The 17,079-nt window shown below is 38.6% G+C and overlaps 1 protein-coding gene across 2 annotated transcripts in view; it reads left to right on the top strand.

The window, feature by feature from the left end:
• LRRC3B (leucine rich repeat containing 3B) overlaps positions 1 to 16,046 on the top strand; it is an 82,003-nt gene extending 65,957 nt beyond the window's left edge. For both annotated transcript variants that reach the window (XM_054595840.1, XM_054595841.1), the window contains exon 3: positions 14,859 to 16,046. In XM_054595840.1, coding sequence (XP_054451815.1) covers positions 15,023 to 15,802 — 780 coding nt within the window. In that variant the 5' untranslated portion in view covers positions 14,859 to 15,022 and the 3' untranslated portion in view covers positions 15,803 to 16,046. The remainder of the gene's footprint in view (positions 1 to 14,858) is intronic.
• The last annotated feature ends 1,033 nt before the right edge of the window (positions 16,047 to 17,079 follow it).

The raw sequence follows: 17,079 nt of genomic DNA, 5'->3' as shown, positions 1-17,079 counted from the left end.
TGGGGAGGCCTTTGGCAGGGGGACCAAGTACTTTCAGGAAATGCTGAGTTCATGGGTGACTTTGCTATAATTTTTCAGAACATTTAAAGGCTGGTGCCTATTGTGACTCTCAAAAAGGACATTTCTCAGACTTACGTGACTTCACAATATTCATTTGGTAAAACTCTCAGACACATAGTATTCCACAGAGCCCTTGGAAAATCTAAACTTGATTCTGATCTCTTTGAAGGTATATGTGGGGTTAATAATATGTGTATAACATGTGCTATGGTGTAGGCATTATCAGAATCATATTACAAACCCATGAAATAAGTGTTATTCTGATTTATAGTTGGGGAAGCTGAGCAGTTAATCCACTTTCCAGGATCTCCCAGTGGTGCCATAACTGGGACACCCTGCTGAGGTTCGCCAAGTTTCAACGGCTGCCCAGGGTGATTCAACGGGTTTAAAGACACACCGTACCTTGCATATTTTGTAATCCTTGCAGCTCCTAATAGAAAACAGGTTATCAGTCAATGCCTACTGGCTAATCCCTTTGTTTATTACCTAGTTATTATTATGATCATGCTCATGACCAAAAGTTGCAGTAATAGAAAAAGGTATAAGATAAAAAATAAAAATTGTTTTTCTTACCATGAACTCCAGAACCAACCCCAAGAGGTAAGATTATTGTCAATTTTTTGCTGTTCTTCCATAACTTTTTAACTAGACATGTGTGTGTATAGATAGTTCTGTTTTGCTTTCCATAAATGTGATCCTACATGTACACTTTTCACTTGATATATATTTGAGATCCTTTTTATTTTAAATCAAGCTCTGTAGATTGCTTCTTTCTTCTGTACTGATGTACCATATTTAATTTTTTTGTGATGGGCTGATGGACTTTTATGGTACAGTTTATTTTTTAATTTTTGTTTTTGCTTTTGCTATGACAAATGGTGCCTTAGTGAAGAAACAATCTTATACATTTATCTTTGCACAGTTATGTTTTAAATAAAAAACAAAAACATATACAGGGCATTATTTTCCCCCAGTGACTCCTCTTAAGAAAAATAGTGGGCTATGGCCAAGAAAATGTTTTAGGAACTGAAAATAAACAGGTTTTTTAAATACCAATTTTGACCAAAAATAGTATCCTGCTTCTCTGGTCTGCTTTGCACTGACCAAGGAGAAAATGGACAGAGCCAGCTCCTTCAAGTGCCGCTATGACTAAGATCCACAATGGTTGAAAGTAGGGGAAGGAGACTCAGCCTTTTGGAGCTGCGACCTTCCCCATGGAACAACTCTACATTGTTTAGTTTTGACACTATCGACACACATTCAATATAAACTGGACAGAAATAACAAAATCTGTCATTTTAAAGACATTGCCCATCTGTTCTGCAATAGCTCTTTCAATGATGTACCAGAAGTGTCCAACCTGTAGCCCCATGAGCCACTTGCAGCCACCAGGATGCCTGTGAATGCAGCCCAACACAAACACGTAAATTTACTTAAACCTTTTTTTTGCTCATCAGTTTTCATTAGTGTTTGTGTATTTAATGTGTGACCCAAGACAATCTTCTTTTTGCAGTGTGGCCCAGACACACCAAAAGGTGGGACCCTCTTGATCACAGACCATGAAGAGATTTCGGATGAGAAGTTGAGAAACCTTTGACTCAAGTAGTCTCACCTCTCAGAATTTATCTTAAGAAAATTATCTGACAGGGAAAATTTATTGACTCAAAATATGCATTTCAATTTCACATTATTTATGGTAAATAATTAGCAAAATTGGGAGAAGACCAGAATATCTAACAAAAGAATAATATTTAAATAGCTCTAATATATAATTCCATTCACTGAGGCATTATGCAGATGTTAAAATGATAAATGTCATGACAATTTAGAACCTTAGAAAAGAAAAAAATTATTACCTATGCTAAAATGGCAATTATAAAATGATATGTGTGTGTGCATATTTTATTAGGTGTAGAAGAATAAAATATTTCATTTGTTAGATGTTTGAATTCTGGATAGTCTCTTTAATTTATAAAAATCATATTTGTTTTATAATATTTCTAAAATTAAAAGTTAGTAGTCCACAGAAGAAAATTTATGTTGATGTCCTGGAAGACTGTGAGCTCTAAACAAAAGTTGTTTTAGTCTTAGTCAGGGACTGACATATTCTTTTGAAATGGCATACTGTAGATTTGCGTAGGTTCTCTCCTAACTCTTCAGAATGTTGTGTATAGTAATAGGATCTTGTGTCTCATTTTGTCTGGAACAGTTTCTGCTTGAGCCTGTTGTCCAAGTACTGCTTCTCACTGTCAGAGTCTTCGTATAGTAAATTTTATGAACCTCCCACTCACACACATACATTATATGGGACGTCCTAATTATTCTATCTCTGTTTTGTTGTGCATTTGTAGTATACATCATTCCTAAATGATCATTTAGCTTCCTGTGGCTTAACAAGTCTTTCACAGAGCAGTGATTTCACCTTATGCCTAAAGCCAAAGAAGAATATAGAAACATCATCAGTGAAAATTTAATGATATCATCCATTATGTTGTATGGTAGCCCTTTTATAGGATATTTTAAAAATTCTGAAAATTTTTAGAAGTTTTGAAAAAGATTTGCTCTGCTAATAACTAATACTTTGTATTATATTAGATAATGACCATATTGTAATTTGATATACTTGTCTTCTTCCTTTGGCTGCCAGGAGACTCTGAGCTAAGCCAGGCATTAGTTGCTGCAGAAGTCCTTAAACCTGTGTAATGGAGAGTTGGATAGAATGCCATTAACACCTGTGTTCATTTTCTATGGCTGCTGTAGCAAATTACCACAAATTGTGTGGCTTAAGATCACACAAATCTATTTTCCTACAGTTCAGAAGGTCAGAAGTTTGAAGTGTTTCACTGGACCAAAATCAATTTGTCTGCAGGGTGCATTCCATCCACAGGCTCTAGGGGAGAACTTATTCCTGATGCTTCCAGCTTCTCGTGGCTGCCAGCATTTCTTGACTTGTGGCCACATCACTTCAATCTCCACTTCAGTACTCATATTACCTCATTCTCTTATGTGTCGACTATCCCAATTATGCTTCATATAAGGGTGTTTGGAATTACATTTAGGACTCACCCAGTTGATCCAGGATAATCCCTTCATCTCAAAATCCTAATCACACTTCCAAAGTCTCTTTTACCATAAAATGTTACATTTATGAGTTCTAGCAATAAGGACCTAGATATTTTGGGGAACATTTTTCAGTCTGCCATGATCTACTCTCTGGCCCCCAAAGATTTACACCCATCCCCATGGAAAATATGTTCATCATATCCCAACATCCCCAAAAGTCTTAACCCATTATAGCAACAACTCAAAATTCAAAATCTCATCTAAATATCATCATCTTAGAATCCTAAATCTCATCATCTAAGTCCTCTAAAGGAGATATGAGGAAACTGGGGCAAAATTTATCTCCACTTTCAAAGTAAAGCATTTGGTTAAGTGCCTTGTACATAGCAGATGTCCCAGGAATTTTAGCCACCATCAGAATTATTCCCCTTACTGCAATAAGGGCAGGGTAGCCCTCCCTAGATCCCACATTATTGTCCTAGCTGAGAGAAGGCAAAGTGTAATATTATGATGAGGAGGAGGATGATAATGATGACGATAACAGTAGTAATAGAAATGACAGTAATAGCAACTCTTGCTAAGAGTCTATCATGTTACAGAAGCCTTTCTAAGTGTTTCATGTGTGCTTTCTTTGAGGTGGAAGCTACTATTACCCTCCATGTTCAGCTGAGAAAATTTTGGGATAGAGAGATTACATGATTAGTAAGTAGCCAAGCCATGCATTCCAAGCAGCCCAGTGAAAAACAGGTCCTCCCATGTGTCCTGTGTCAGTGTGCCAACCCTTTTTCTAGTCTTGCATGAAATGCAATTTTAAAAAATGCTCGTTTTACCTTGGGTTTCCATTTTGTGTCACTACAAGGATATCAGCCACACTCTGACTAGTATTCCTAAAATGGGATTTCTCCACCTCTCAAAGTTCATTTTTGTTATTGTTTATTTTTAAGGATATACTCTCCCCTCATCCAAATTTTCATTTGGAAAAACTGGAGACTTTCAGACACATTGAAAAATTAGTACAATGAACCCTTTTCTACATGTCACTTTTCATTTACCAATTGTTAATTCTTTGCCACATTTGTCTCTATTTTCACATATAAATATAGTTTTGTTTTTGCTGGATGATATGAAAGCTGCAGTTGCCCTATCACTTTACCCAAAAATACTTTAGCACGTGCCTCCTAAAAACAAACAAGCTCTCCTTCCCACTCATATGATAAAGCTCAAGAAATGTAAATTTGATATAATACTTAACATACAGTTTGTATTTAAAATTTTACCCAATTGTTCCAATAATGACCTTTCCTAGCATTTTTTTTAATCCAGAGGTCCATTTGCATTGCCTTTAGTGGTCACATCTCTTTTTCCTTTAATCTAGAACACCTCTGCAACCTGTTTTCATTTTCTCTTACTTCCCTTCAATGACCCTTAAAAACCCCTAGTCACCCTGTAAAATGTCTCAAGTTTTGGATTGGTCAGATCCTTTTCTATCCATGAGATTCAGGTTAAATATATTGTAGCATGATCCTCCCTTCTCCCCATCCACAGACACAACTGTCATTGCTGCCTGAGCTCTGCCTCCTCTCTCCCCTCCTCCACCTCCCCCCCACCACTGTGGAAAAACTGCCTTCCATGAAACCAGTCCCTGGGGCCAAAAAGGTTGGGAGCCATTGTGTGGGAATCACTTCTTAGTGATAAAATAATTCTTAGTGAAAAAATAATTCTCTAGAAAAAGAATGATCTGACATTTTAGAGGAACAACTAAATACTGAAACCCATAACAGAACATCATCTTTGAATGATCATTGATGGTTTCCGAAGCATGTTTCACATATATCTATTTCATTTTGTCATTGACAAGACCAGTGAGGTAGATATTATTGATCCTAGTCCTTGGGCAGCTAAGGCATGGATGTGTTAATTACTCACTAAATTCTTAAAATTCATTCCTCAGAAGGTTTGAATCCAGTTTCTGAACCCTAGTTTTGGACGTCAATTCTGTACCCTTCTGACCCAGTCAATGGATAGGGTTAAGCATAATCAATTTTTGAATAATGGTAACAGTCACTCATCCTACATAGAAATGCAAGAGAGTTCAGCCTAAATTACTGCTTTCCAAAACTTTCTGGTTGCCTCTGGGTCCTGACAAGTCTTTGGGAGTCTACATTTATGTAGATTATGTGTTAAGAGTTTGCAGAGCTATCAATATTGTTAATGCCATAGGCACTTGCTGAGAAATAATAATAATAGAATAGCAAAAAGAAACTGGATATATGGGTTCCCACACAGACTCTCTATAAACTTGCATGTTGAATAATAAATACAGATGTTAGCAAAGACATAGTCATATTTATTCTATGTTTAGTACCCATAGCAAGATAGATCATGGCTCAAAAAAAGTGATTTTTTGTTTGTTGGTTGTTTTTCCAGTGTGTTCCTGAGTGGGAAGAACTTTTAAATCCACCCTGGAGATCTATGGGCATCAGGTCATGTAGAAAGGAGGCAATGTGTTCATAAGAGTCGAGTTTTTTCACCCTAATACATTGAGGATTTGCTTAAATGTTTATTTTATGAAATAGGTTTCAAAAGAGGAAAATCAGTGCCTGAAACTGAGTTCTGGAACACAGGATATCCTCCCTTGGGGATCTCACTCCCCCAGGTGGCCAGGTCTGACCTACAGGAAATCAGTTCCCATCCCTTTTTTGATAAACTCTGGGAGTAAAGGCTCCCTCCAACATTAAAACATCACCCAGCTCCATCATCAAACAATGAGCCAATCTGGTTCTTATTTTAGGACACTTTGCTGTCTACCTCCATGGGTCATATAATAACTCTCACCTCTTCTTGGGGAGGTGACAGGATAGGTATGTCTTGACTCCTTTTGCCATCAAAGTGGGTAAGAAGATGTTAGATTCACAAAACATGTACCAGCCAACCTTCACACAGAAACTTGACACCTCACTTAGGATTTCTATATTCATTGAACAAGAAAATGATAAATAATATAGTAGGCTAGGATATTAGAGAAAGGAGAGTTTGAAGGTTTGGGGAGCTCCCTGCCTTAAACAGCTCTGGATCTGCAAGCAGCTTATACTCTTTTTAAGTATAAAGATCCTCCATGTTGTCCTGTATCTGCCTGCCTATCAGTTCATATCCTTAACTAAATTATCATACTGCTGTTAGGAATGGACCACCTACATGACTCATGGGCCAGATTGCCATAGTCAGATTTAAAGCCAGGAAAGCTATTGCAAACTGTAGAGCTCTTCTGTGAGGATGGTTCCTGATAAATCCCATATTTCAAATGCCATTTCAGCTTTTTAATCATTGATCTGTGTTACTAAGCTCAGGTTCCTGTGCCTGGGTAAGGAAGTATGATGGGAGATAGGACTGGAAAAGCAGGATTGCTGTGGACAACAGCAGGGCATGAAAGCTTTTTGACCAGTGGGAATACCTGATTAGAGTGTTCCTTTACCCTGACAGTAGAGGGGGATGGGACCAGGGCCGACTGTACACGGGCAGTCTGGAAGGCAGTTCTTCTGCTTTCAGAATACTATGATGGACAGGAAAGAGACAGTGGAAATATAAAGCAGGGGAGAGATAGAAGAGAAAATAAAAATAAAAACTGTTTAATAAAAGCAGGAGGGAAGAATGGGTGATTTTCGGCAGAGAAGGAAGGTAACTGGGTGGAGGTGAAGGGTGAAAGTGATTTTACTTTGCAGAATGCCCAGTTTGAACCCCTGGAGGAATCTGATGGTGAGAGGTGGTTGTGAATAGATATGTAGAACTAAAATTTGTGGCAGGCCTCAGTGCTAAAGATGTGAAGGAAGGAGCAGTATCTACAAACATGACCTCAAAGAGCAACAGTAGAGAAAATTACTTGTACAATTCATTCGACCTGAATTTTTCAGGTCCCAAGTCTCCCTAAATTTCTGGTCAGGAATTACACACATTGATGGCTTATGCAACCTACAGGTAGCTTATAATAAAAAGATCTGAGCATATTAAAAAATAAGTATATAATTTCCATGATAGGTGATAAAGCTAATTTTTGAAATATTGCACTGAAAATATCATGTACTCAAACTTTAGGGTTTATGAAAATAAACAAACACTCCCCAAAGGAGAACAAGCAAAGGCCATTTTTTCCAAGCCTTTTATAGCAAGGGGCTTAACCATGATCCCTTGTATTTGGCAGAGAATCAAATGCGAGAAGGGAAGTGTAAAAGCTTTATAGTGGGAAAAACGAACAGCTTCAGTATGCCCTGATGAAGGCTCTTGGCATGGGGAGGCTGGCAGCAGGCTAATTAGAACCAGAGCATCCTCTGGGATTTGTTAGGGGAGCAGATGTGGCTGTCCGTGGTTATTCTGAAGTTGGAAACAGGGACAAAAATTAGGGAAGCTGGCAGTTACTGATCAAGGCCTGGCTGATTGGGGTTGGTCACTGCAGGCCATGAGTTAGACTTTTATTTTTATATACGGCCTCAAAATTGTTCATTGGTGTATTTGGGCTCGCATGTTCAAACACGTGCAGCTTTTAAAACTTGATTGTCTTCTCATTTGCCTGACCCTCTTGGCCGCCTCTGTCCAACTCTTTTTTAATTTTAATCTTATTTTATCATTTTTATTTTCAATTACGGTTGACATACATTATTGTATTCATTTCAGGTGTACACCCAAGTGATTGCACATTACATAAATTACTAACTTATATAATAACAAAAAGTCTCATATCCCTCTGACACTATACATAGTTATTAGAATATTATTGACTATATTCTCTACGCTGTATTTTACATCTCCATGACCATTCCATAACTACCAATATGTACTTTTTAACAGATTCCCCCACCCCCACCCCCTGTGCCCCAATTCCTCTCTCATCTGCCCAGCGTCAGAATGATCTCTGTGTCTATGAGTCTGTCTCTGTTCTGCCTGTTCGTTTATTTTGGTTTTTTTAATTCAAATTTTGATAGATATGTATTTATTGTCATTTTATCAACCCTTTTATGTACTCAAAAGTGGCTTTCTGAGGTGTATATTCAGATTGGTTTTCCAGCTAATTCTTTGTCTTTTTGTATTAAATCTTTTAAATCTTTATTATAAAACAAAAACAAACAAAACACCTTCATACCATAAGAAGTTAAGACCATACAGAAGGTATAAAATAAAAAGACAGTTTCTTTCCCCTGCCAGCCCTGAGTTCCTCTCCCCAGAGTTAACCACTTTTAATAGCTCCTTACACAGCCATTTAGAAAAGTAAATATATAAATTATATACCTACGGTTGCATTTTTACCTTCTGTTTTTAAACTTTTTACACAAATGGGATTATGCTATAAGAATCCTTTTTTAAAATATATTTTATTGATTATGCTATTACAGTTGTCCCAATTTTTCTTCCTTTACCTGATACCTCCCATTCCCTCCAGCAATCACCCCCACCTAAGTTCATGTCCGTGGGTCATGCATATAAGTTCTTTGGCTACTCCATTTCCTATACTGTTCTTAACGTCCCCCTGTCTATTTTCAGTACCTACAAATTTGTACTTTTTATCCTTGTACCTTTTCCCCCTTTCTCTCCCTCCTCCCTCCCAATGATCTCCATATATGTGATTTTGTTTATGTTCTGCTGTTCGCTTAATTTATTTTTTAGATTCAACTGTTGATAGTTGTGAATTTATTGCCATTTTAATGTTCATAGTTTTGATCTTCTTCTTTTTCTTAAATAAGTCCTTTAACATTTTATATATTAAGGACTTGGTGATGATGAACTTCTTTAGCTTTACCTTGCCTGGGAAGCACTTTATCTGTCCTTCAATCCTAAATTATAGCTTTGCTGGGTACAGTAATCTAGGTTGTAGGTCCTTTATCATCACTTGAATACTTCTTGCCAGTACCTTCTAGCCCGCAATGCTTCTTTTGAGAAATCAGCTGACAGTCTTATGGGAACTCCTTTGTAGGTAATTTTCTGCTTTTCTTTTTCTGCTTTTAAGATTCTTTCCCTATCTTTTACCTTTGGCATTTTAATTATGATTTGTCTTAGTTTGCGCCTTTTTGTGTCCATCTTGTTTGGGACTCTCTGTGCTTCCTGGACTTGTATGTCTATTTCTTTCACCAAATTAGGGATGTTTTCTTTCATTATTTTTTCAAATAAGTTTTCAATTTCTTCCTCTTTCTCATCTCTTTCTGGCACCCTTATGATTCAGTTGTTGGTACATTTGAAGATGTCCCAGAGGCTCCTTATTCTATTCTTGTTTTTTGGGGGATTCTTTTTTCTTATTGCTATTCTGATTACATTTTTTTTCTTCCTTATGTTCCAAATCATTGATTTGATTTTTGTCTTCATCCTCTTTACTATTGGTTCCCTGTAAATTTTTCTTTATTTCAGTTAGTGTAAATTTCACTTCTGCATGGATCTTTTTTATGCTGAAGTATCCAATGAGTTCCTTGAGTAGCCTATTAATCGGTGTTTTGAACTCTGCATCTGATAGGTTGCTTATGTCCATTTCATTTAGTTCTTTTTCTGGAGTTCTGTTCTCTTCTTTCATTTGGGCCCTATTTCTTTGTCTCCTTATTTTGGAAGCCTGCCTGTGTTTGTTCCTGTGTATTAGGCAGAGCTGCTTTGACTCCCTGTCTTAGTACTGTGTCCCATCTGGATGAATGTGGCTTCTTTAATTCCTTGGTTGTTGTACTTCCATATAACTTGATTTTTCAGATGATTCTGGGTGATATTTGTTTTGTAATCTACTTGTAACTTTTGCTGTGCTTATGCCAAGGGCTCTTTTTATTCAAGCTGCTTTTTGTCTTCATCTTTGGAGAACTTTACATCAGTACAAGTTAGTCTATCTCGTTCTAAAATTTTATCTTTGATAGATATTCCTAAATTGCTCATACAGAAAGAGTGCCCCAACTTATCCCCTCATCAAGTGTCTGAGGGTGCTTTGTTCTTCCCACTTTTATTGACATTAGATATTTTTCCTAATTTAAACCAAGATGATAGGTACGTTAACTTGAATTTATTTTACTGTCAGTGAGATCAAGAATCTTTTCATCTGATTTACTGGTGATTTTTCTATCTATCTTTCCACTGGATCAGTTCCTATTCCTTCATAAGAACTTCTTTATGTTAAGGAAATAAGCCCTTGTTTTTAAATCATCTTTCACTTTGTGTATGGTTCTTTCACTTTGTGTATGGTCTTACTTTTTGTCATACAGGAATTTTAATTTTAACTATTTAAATTTATAAGTTTTTTCTCATTGATTTGAATTATTTGTCTTGAATTGAAAGAACTTCTGTTTTGCTTTTGCTTTTTAATCAAATTCTTTTGTTTGGTAGCTGAATTACATGGACTGTAATTGGAAGAAATTGAAGTGTCTGGTATTTCTCTCTGAATTGATACACTCTGTTATCTCAGAAGAGTTAATGAAAGCTTTGGGGTTAGAAACATTGAGAGTCCTCTAATGATGTGATGGAAGAAACAGGAGGGAAAACAGGGATGTTAATCAACTACTAAAAGAGAAGCCTTCTCAGGCAGTCTGCTAAGGGCCCCACTTTTTTTCTTCAGGAAACAGTGTTTGATGGTTTACACCCTACCCCGACATTAATTCCTGTATCCCAGAAGCATGGGTGACAGGAGAGTATGAGCAAGGCACGGGACCCGGGATAAAATAGCCGTCCTTAGGGGCACAGCTCATTCGTGTGTGGTATTCCTGGACACCACATCCAGAAATACTGTAGCTTCCTGATTGCCCCAGACCTATTAGAAGGAGATGAGGGGATAAGGACAGAATAGTCTAATGAGTTGAGAATTGCAGATGGGGAGTTAGGAAGGAGAAAAGATGCTGTAGGATTTGGTCTATCCCTCTGATGGGTCTTGTTCCTCATCAGAAGGACACGCAGTAATTGCTGCTGTTATTGTTGCCCAGACCAGGAGGACCTCAGGCCTTCTGTTTGTTCTGCTCACTCTTTGTTTGCTACTTTGGGTTTGTGAGTAGGACTAACTGGAAACAGAGAAGGAGAAAGTCTGAGGTTTTCAGGCTCCCCTTTGGCTCTGTACTCTGCTGCACAATATCAGAAGAATACCCACTTTTTTTGCTCCAAGTCACATTTTCCCATGTTTTCCTATTTCAAGAACCACTGTTCCCCTAGCCAGTAATTTAGGGCAATAACAATATGGCAATCTCTTTCTGAAATGGTATTTCAGCATAATAGAGTGAAGAGGCAGCTCTTCTATCCATCATCTGTTGAAGATGACCTTGACTCGATATCTTTGGCCTTACTATCTGCCTCCTGGACATCCAAGGGCTCCTCTTTCTACATCCTGTATCTCTTGTCACTTTGTCCCAGCTGAGGGTGGAGGCTCTAGAGGCTGAGTCATAGCTCCCAGCAATCTAGCCAATCCCAAAAGCTTTATGTTCCTTTTATCAAACATTATAGGGAGAAAAAATGAAATACTGAGGTTGAGTCCTGCCTCTTGAAATGCAAGGGATACTCTGCATTTGTACTCCTAATAGGCATTCCATCTAGTGTGTAGGTGGACCATTTGGGGCAGGAAGGATGCCATTTCAATAAGGATTGCACTCTGATGTGGAAAGCTCAGGATATGCCCCAACCATTTCTTATCTGTGACTGTGGCCATTGGATTGACCATTCTGGAGAAACCATGATTAAATCTGGAGGAGCCTACTAAGAAAGAATCCCATTCTGCCTTTCATCAACCAGGAGCCTGCACTCAGGATTTTTTTCCAAAACCCTCATGTTGAAATATAAAACCAATAGATATTTCATGGGCTAATGTTTATATTAATAATAACAAAAGTAATTACCGTAAGGAAGAAAAAGCACAGCTAGATGCTTCAGTACTTCATTGGTTCATTCATACAATAGGTGTTTATTCCTTACTACATGTAAGGCTCTATGCTAGAAGTTGGGAATGTATCTAGGATAATAATAGTAACTATAGCTAATAATTATCCATCTCTATACTACCTATTAAGAATTATGCTAAATGCTTCACATGGATTATCTTGTATAATTCTCAAATCAACCTTGTAATTAGGTACTTTTTAAATCTTTACACGAAGGTATGGGGAATGAGATTTAGTGAGGTTAAACAACTCGCCCAGCAGCACACTGTTGCTGAAGATTAAAGCTGCAATACACATCCAGTGTAGTTTCTGCTTTTGTTTACTGTTGTTCCTGTATGAGGCAAAAGAAGTCTCTTCCTTCATGAAGCTTATAGTCTAAATTAGAACACAATTCTCTTCAGATAGATTCTTAATTTGCCTCTGGAGAGACATGGAGTGTCCTCCAGAGAAGGCCTCCCACCCTTGAGCAGGATTTAGGCTAGCCATATGTACTCAGTTGGCGGAAGTTGCTTGATGATATGGACACCCTTTATTTTGTCTAATCACATTCATTTCTCCCCTCTCCCGTGCCCTTCTCCTAGGACCCTTTGCCTTGTCCTTCTGTTGCCCTCTTTCCTCTGAGTGTCCTCCTCTCCACACCTGTTTATTCTCTCTCTCTCTCTCCCATTTAGACAATTCCTAGACTCCCCAAATGCCACTTTTGAAGGACAACATGGAAGGAAGAGAAAATTTCACTGCAATAGAAATGAGCTATTGATGGATGGCCTAGTAAGGCTAGGGGTCCTTCTTTAGCATTCTCTGGCATTTAAGGGACTCAGGATTCCAAAAGCACATCTACACTAGTCTGCTGTCACTAATCTCATTTTTTTCATGATTAACAACCCAGTTCATTATGTTTTCAGCTCACATTAATCTTCTCTTCTGTGAGTTTGGTGATATTTGAAGTCGTTTCCCTCTGTATTTCTCCATCTGGGATCTTTAGAAAAGATAAGTTTGCAGAGCGTCATTTGTTGCTCATGCTGAAAGATGTTGTTGCTCACTGCTGTAAGAGGGATGAGCCTAACCGGTATGGCTCGGTGGATTGAGCACCAGCCTGCGAACCAGAGCTTTACTGGTTTGATTCCCAGTGTAGGGCACATGCCTGGCTTGCAGGCCAGGTCCCCAGCAGGGGGCGTGTGAAATGCAACCACACAGTCATGTTTCTCTCCTCTTTCTCCGTCTCTTCCCCTCTCTAAAAATAAGTAAAATCTTTAAAAAAAAAAAAAAAAGAGGGATGTAGGTTGCTGCATCAGTCCTGAGAGAGAAAACTCTGAGGTCAGGGATGGATTCCCTACACAAGGCAGAAAGCCCCTTCCATGTAGCTCCATGGGGTATTCCACTTGGGATTGAGCTGCAACATAACAACATCAGGAATCACAAGCAATGTTCCCTGGATCCTGACTGTCCTTCTAGAACAGATGGAACTGGAACAGAGCTTTGGAGATAGCAGAAAGAGTTGCGAGATTAATGAGTCAGAACGAAGTCTTTGGCTTGAGTCCTTTCTTTACCACCTACACGCTATTTGACCTTGGGCAAGTCACAAAATCTCTCCCAGATCTGCTTGCCTCCTCTGCAAACTGGCCCCGAAGATGCCTCTCCTCTCCACAGGGTAGAGTGGCTTTGAAGGTTACCTTACATTCTCATCTCTGTTTTTGAGTAAGCTCATAACTTTGCTCATATTACCTAATTTTTGCAATTTCTGAGGCCCCTTCAAACACTTATAAGGGTGGGGCAAAAGTAGGTTGACAGTTGTGAGTACATGAAACAGTTAATTCTTGTATTACTTATTAATTATTGTATTATTTTCCATATGAACAACTGTAAACCTACTTTTGCCCCACCCTGTATTTATTGCTGGAAGGAAATAATAGGTTATTGGGGAAATCTTAGATGCTATTATTTCTTATTTCTAATCTTATATTTTAAAAAGGCTTGGAGAGGCCCTGGTTGAGTAGCTCATTTGGTTAGAGTGTCATGCCAATACGCCAAGGTTGCAGGTTGGCTCTCTGGTCAGGGCACATACAAGAAGCAACCAACGAATGCATAAATATGTGGAACAGATTGGTATTTCTCTCCCCCCTTCCTTACCTCTCTAAAAATCAATTTAAAAAAATTTTAAAAGGCATGGAGGTATGTGTCATATTTAAAGATCTATTTGGGAGGGGGTATGTTGTTTAGAAAACAGAAAGAGAATCCTTTGGAAATTCAGTTAAGGGCATCCCCCCAGGTATAATGTAAAATCAGGAGGTTACAGGAGAGGGAACTCTTTTGGAGATTCTGGGCTGACATCCCTAGAAACATTTTGTTGTGAAGGTTGGAATTTATTCATTCATTTCTTATGTCTATAAGAGAAAATATTCCAAATTGGAATGTCAAAAGCCATGACAGATACTACTATCTATAGTCATTACCTGTGAAATATCATTGTTATTTTTCATTGTAGCCCAAATGCGGGGCTAAATTGCATTAGTGCGTGCTATTGTAGGGAGAAAGGTGTAATTAAAGTTTACTGTTGTAGACATTAGAATGGATTCAGAAGAACCAATAGAGACAAGAGAAACCTGGACCGTTTGCTCTAATTCTGCACAACTAAAAACAAGGCAACATAATTCAGATACGTTTTCATTTATTGACAGTTTTCTTCCCCAGCAACTGGGATTTGAACAGGAGATTCCCATTACGCAGATAAATCCCAGTGGTATTAATGGAAATTACCTGCGTAACCAACTCTCCTGTCCACACAGAATGCCAGGTGCCTGAGAATACTTTTAATTGCAATGTACTTCCCTTTGCAAAAGAGCTAATTGCATCTGTTTCGCTTTCCCTTAGGTATCCAAGCAAGGACAGGAATAATGAAGAGACACATGTGTTAGTGGCAGCCTTTTGAACCACGCAAGAAGGAAATTAACGGTGTGGACAGGGCTGGAACCGTTGCCACGCTTGTTTGTTGGAGTAAATGAGGAATGGGCTTGTGATTATGCGGACATTCCAGCATGAATCTGGTAGACCTGTGGTTAACCCGTTCCCTCTCCATGTGTCTCCTCCTCCAAAGTTTTGTTCTTATGATACTGTGCTTTCATTCTGCCAGTATGTGTCCCAAGGGCTGTCTGTGTTCTTCCTCTGGGGGCTTAAATGTCACCTGCAGCAATGCAAATCTCAAGGAAATACCTAGAGATCTTCCTCCTGAAACAGTCTTATTGTATCTGGACTCCAATCAGATCACGTCTATTCCCAATGAGATTTTTAAGGACCTCCATCAACTGAGAGTTCTCAACCTGTCCAAAAACGGCATTGAGTTTATCGATGAGCATGCCTTCAAAGGAGTAGCTGAAACTTTGCAGACTCTGGACTTGTCTGACAACCGGATTCAAAGTGTGCACAAAAATGCCTTCAATAACCTGAAGGCCAGGGCCAGAATTGCCAATAACCCCTGGCACTGCGACTGTACTCTACAGCAAGTTCTGCGGAGCATGGCGTCCAATCACGAGACGGCCCACAACGTGATCTGCAAGACATCCGTGTTGGATGAACATGCGGGGAGGCCATTTCTCAACGCTGCCAATGATGCTGACCTTTGTAACCTCCCTAAAAAAACTACCGATTATGCCATGCTGGTCACCATGTTTGGCTGGTTCACCATGGTGATCTCATATGTGGTGTATTATGTGAGGCAAAATCAGGAGGATGCCCGCAGACACCTTGAATACTTGAAATCCCTGCCAAGCAGGCAAAAGAAAGCGGATGAACCCGACGACATTAGCACTGTGGTATAGTGTCCAAAGTGACTGGCATTGAGAAAGAAATCTGTGTGCAATTGCAGTAGAATAAGTGGTTTACTTCTCCCATCCATTGTAAACATTTAAAACTTTGTATCTGAGTTTCTTTTGAATTATGCCACTGTTGAACTTTTAACAGATGTGACAACATAACAAATGATTTTAGTTTAGGTGATCCACCTCTCCATTGTACCCCCCGTGGTATATCCCTGAGTCCGCTACTATCTGAACATTAGTTAGCTCCATCTCACTATTTAATAATGAAATTTATTTTTTTAATTTAAAACCAAATAAAAGCTTAACTTTGAACCATGGAAAACAGAGTGACTTATTGGTCAAGAAAACAGTATAGTCATCCCATTGCTTTAAAAAGAGACGAACAACCCTGGTGAACCTACAGAGCTGATAATGAAAGATGTGTTATTAAACCCTACTGTTCTCAGGGGAGCCATAGCTGAATTATTCACCAAGTATCTGTCAGACTTTCGAATACCAACCCTTGGTAAACCCAGGTGATAATACACAGAGCGGTGTCCGGCAGAGGCTTAATCGATCGGGATGCCTCTAAATGTTTGTTATCTGAAAACTAGTGTGTTTAGCTATAAAGGTCTTTTTATAGCTAAACGCACCACTTCTACTTTATTCTAAAAACACAGAAAAGAGAAAGGCAGACCATATTCTGTTCCCAACATTACCTTCTAATGGACAGGGGTGTGTGACCAACATAGAAATAGCTGTGCTAAAAAGCAAGGTCCTCATAGTCACACAACATCAGCTGTGTGTAAGCACTGGGCAAGGCATTTTTATACTATTATGTCTTTAAGCTATTACAACAGGAGGAAAAGCAACAACTGTACCCTATTTAAGTAAGAGGAAACTGCAGGTGAAAGAGGTTCAATGCCCTGCCAGGTAGAAAGTATCAGAAGTTGAATTTGAACAAAATCTTTCTCCAAAATTGAGGTCTTCTCATTATGTTCCTACTGGGTTGGTTTAAAGAGGTATAATCTGCATATTTAAAAATGCACCCATATTAGGTGTACAGTTCTATAAATTTTAACAAACTATTATGTCCCTGATATTGTTCAGAAATAGAGGAAAGATCGGTTTGGGTTGTTTTTTTAAAAAGACTTTATTAATTTTTAGAGAAAGGGGGAGGGAAAGAGAATGAGAGGGAGAGAAATATCAATGTGCGGTTGCCTCTTCATGCACTCTCTACTGGGGACCTGGCCTACAGCCCAGGCATGTGTCCTGACTGGGAATCAAACCAGTAACCC

This window comes from Pteronotus mesoamericanus, unplaced genomic scaffold (assembly GCF_021234165.1).
Source record: "Pteronotus mesoamericanus isolate MK-2021 breed Mesoamerican mustached bat unplaced genomic scaffold, CSHL_Meso_final scaffold_54, whole genome shotgun sequence".
Taxonomy (NCBI): Eukaryota; Metazoa; Chordata; class Mammalia; order Chiroptera; family Mormoopidae; genus Pteronotus; species Pteronotus mesoamericanus.
The sequence above is the reverse complement of the archived record's forward strand: the minus strand, read 5'-3'. Positions and strand labels throughout refer to the sequence as shown.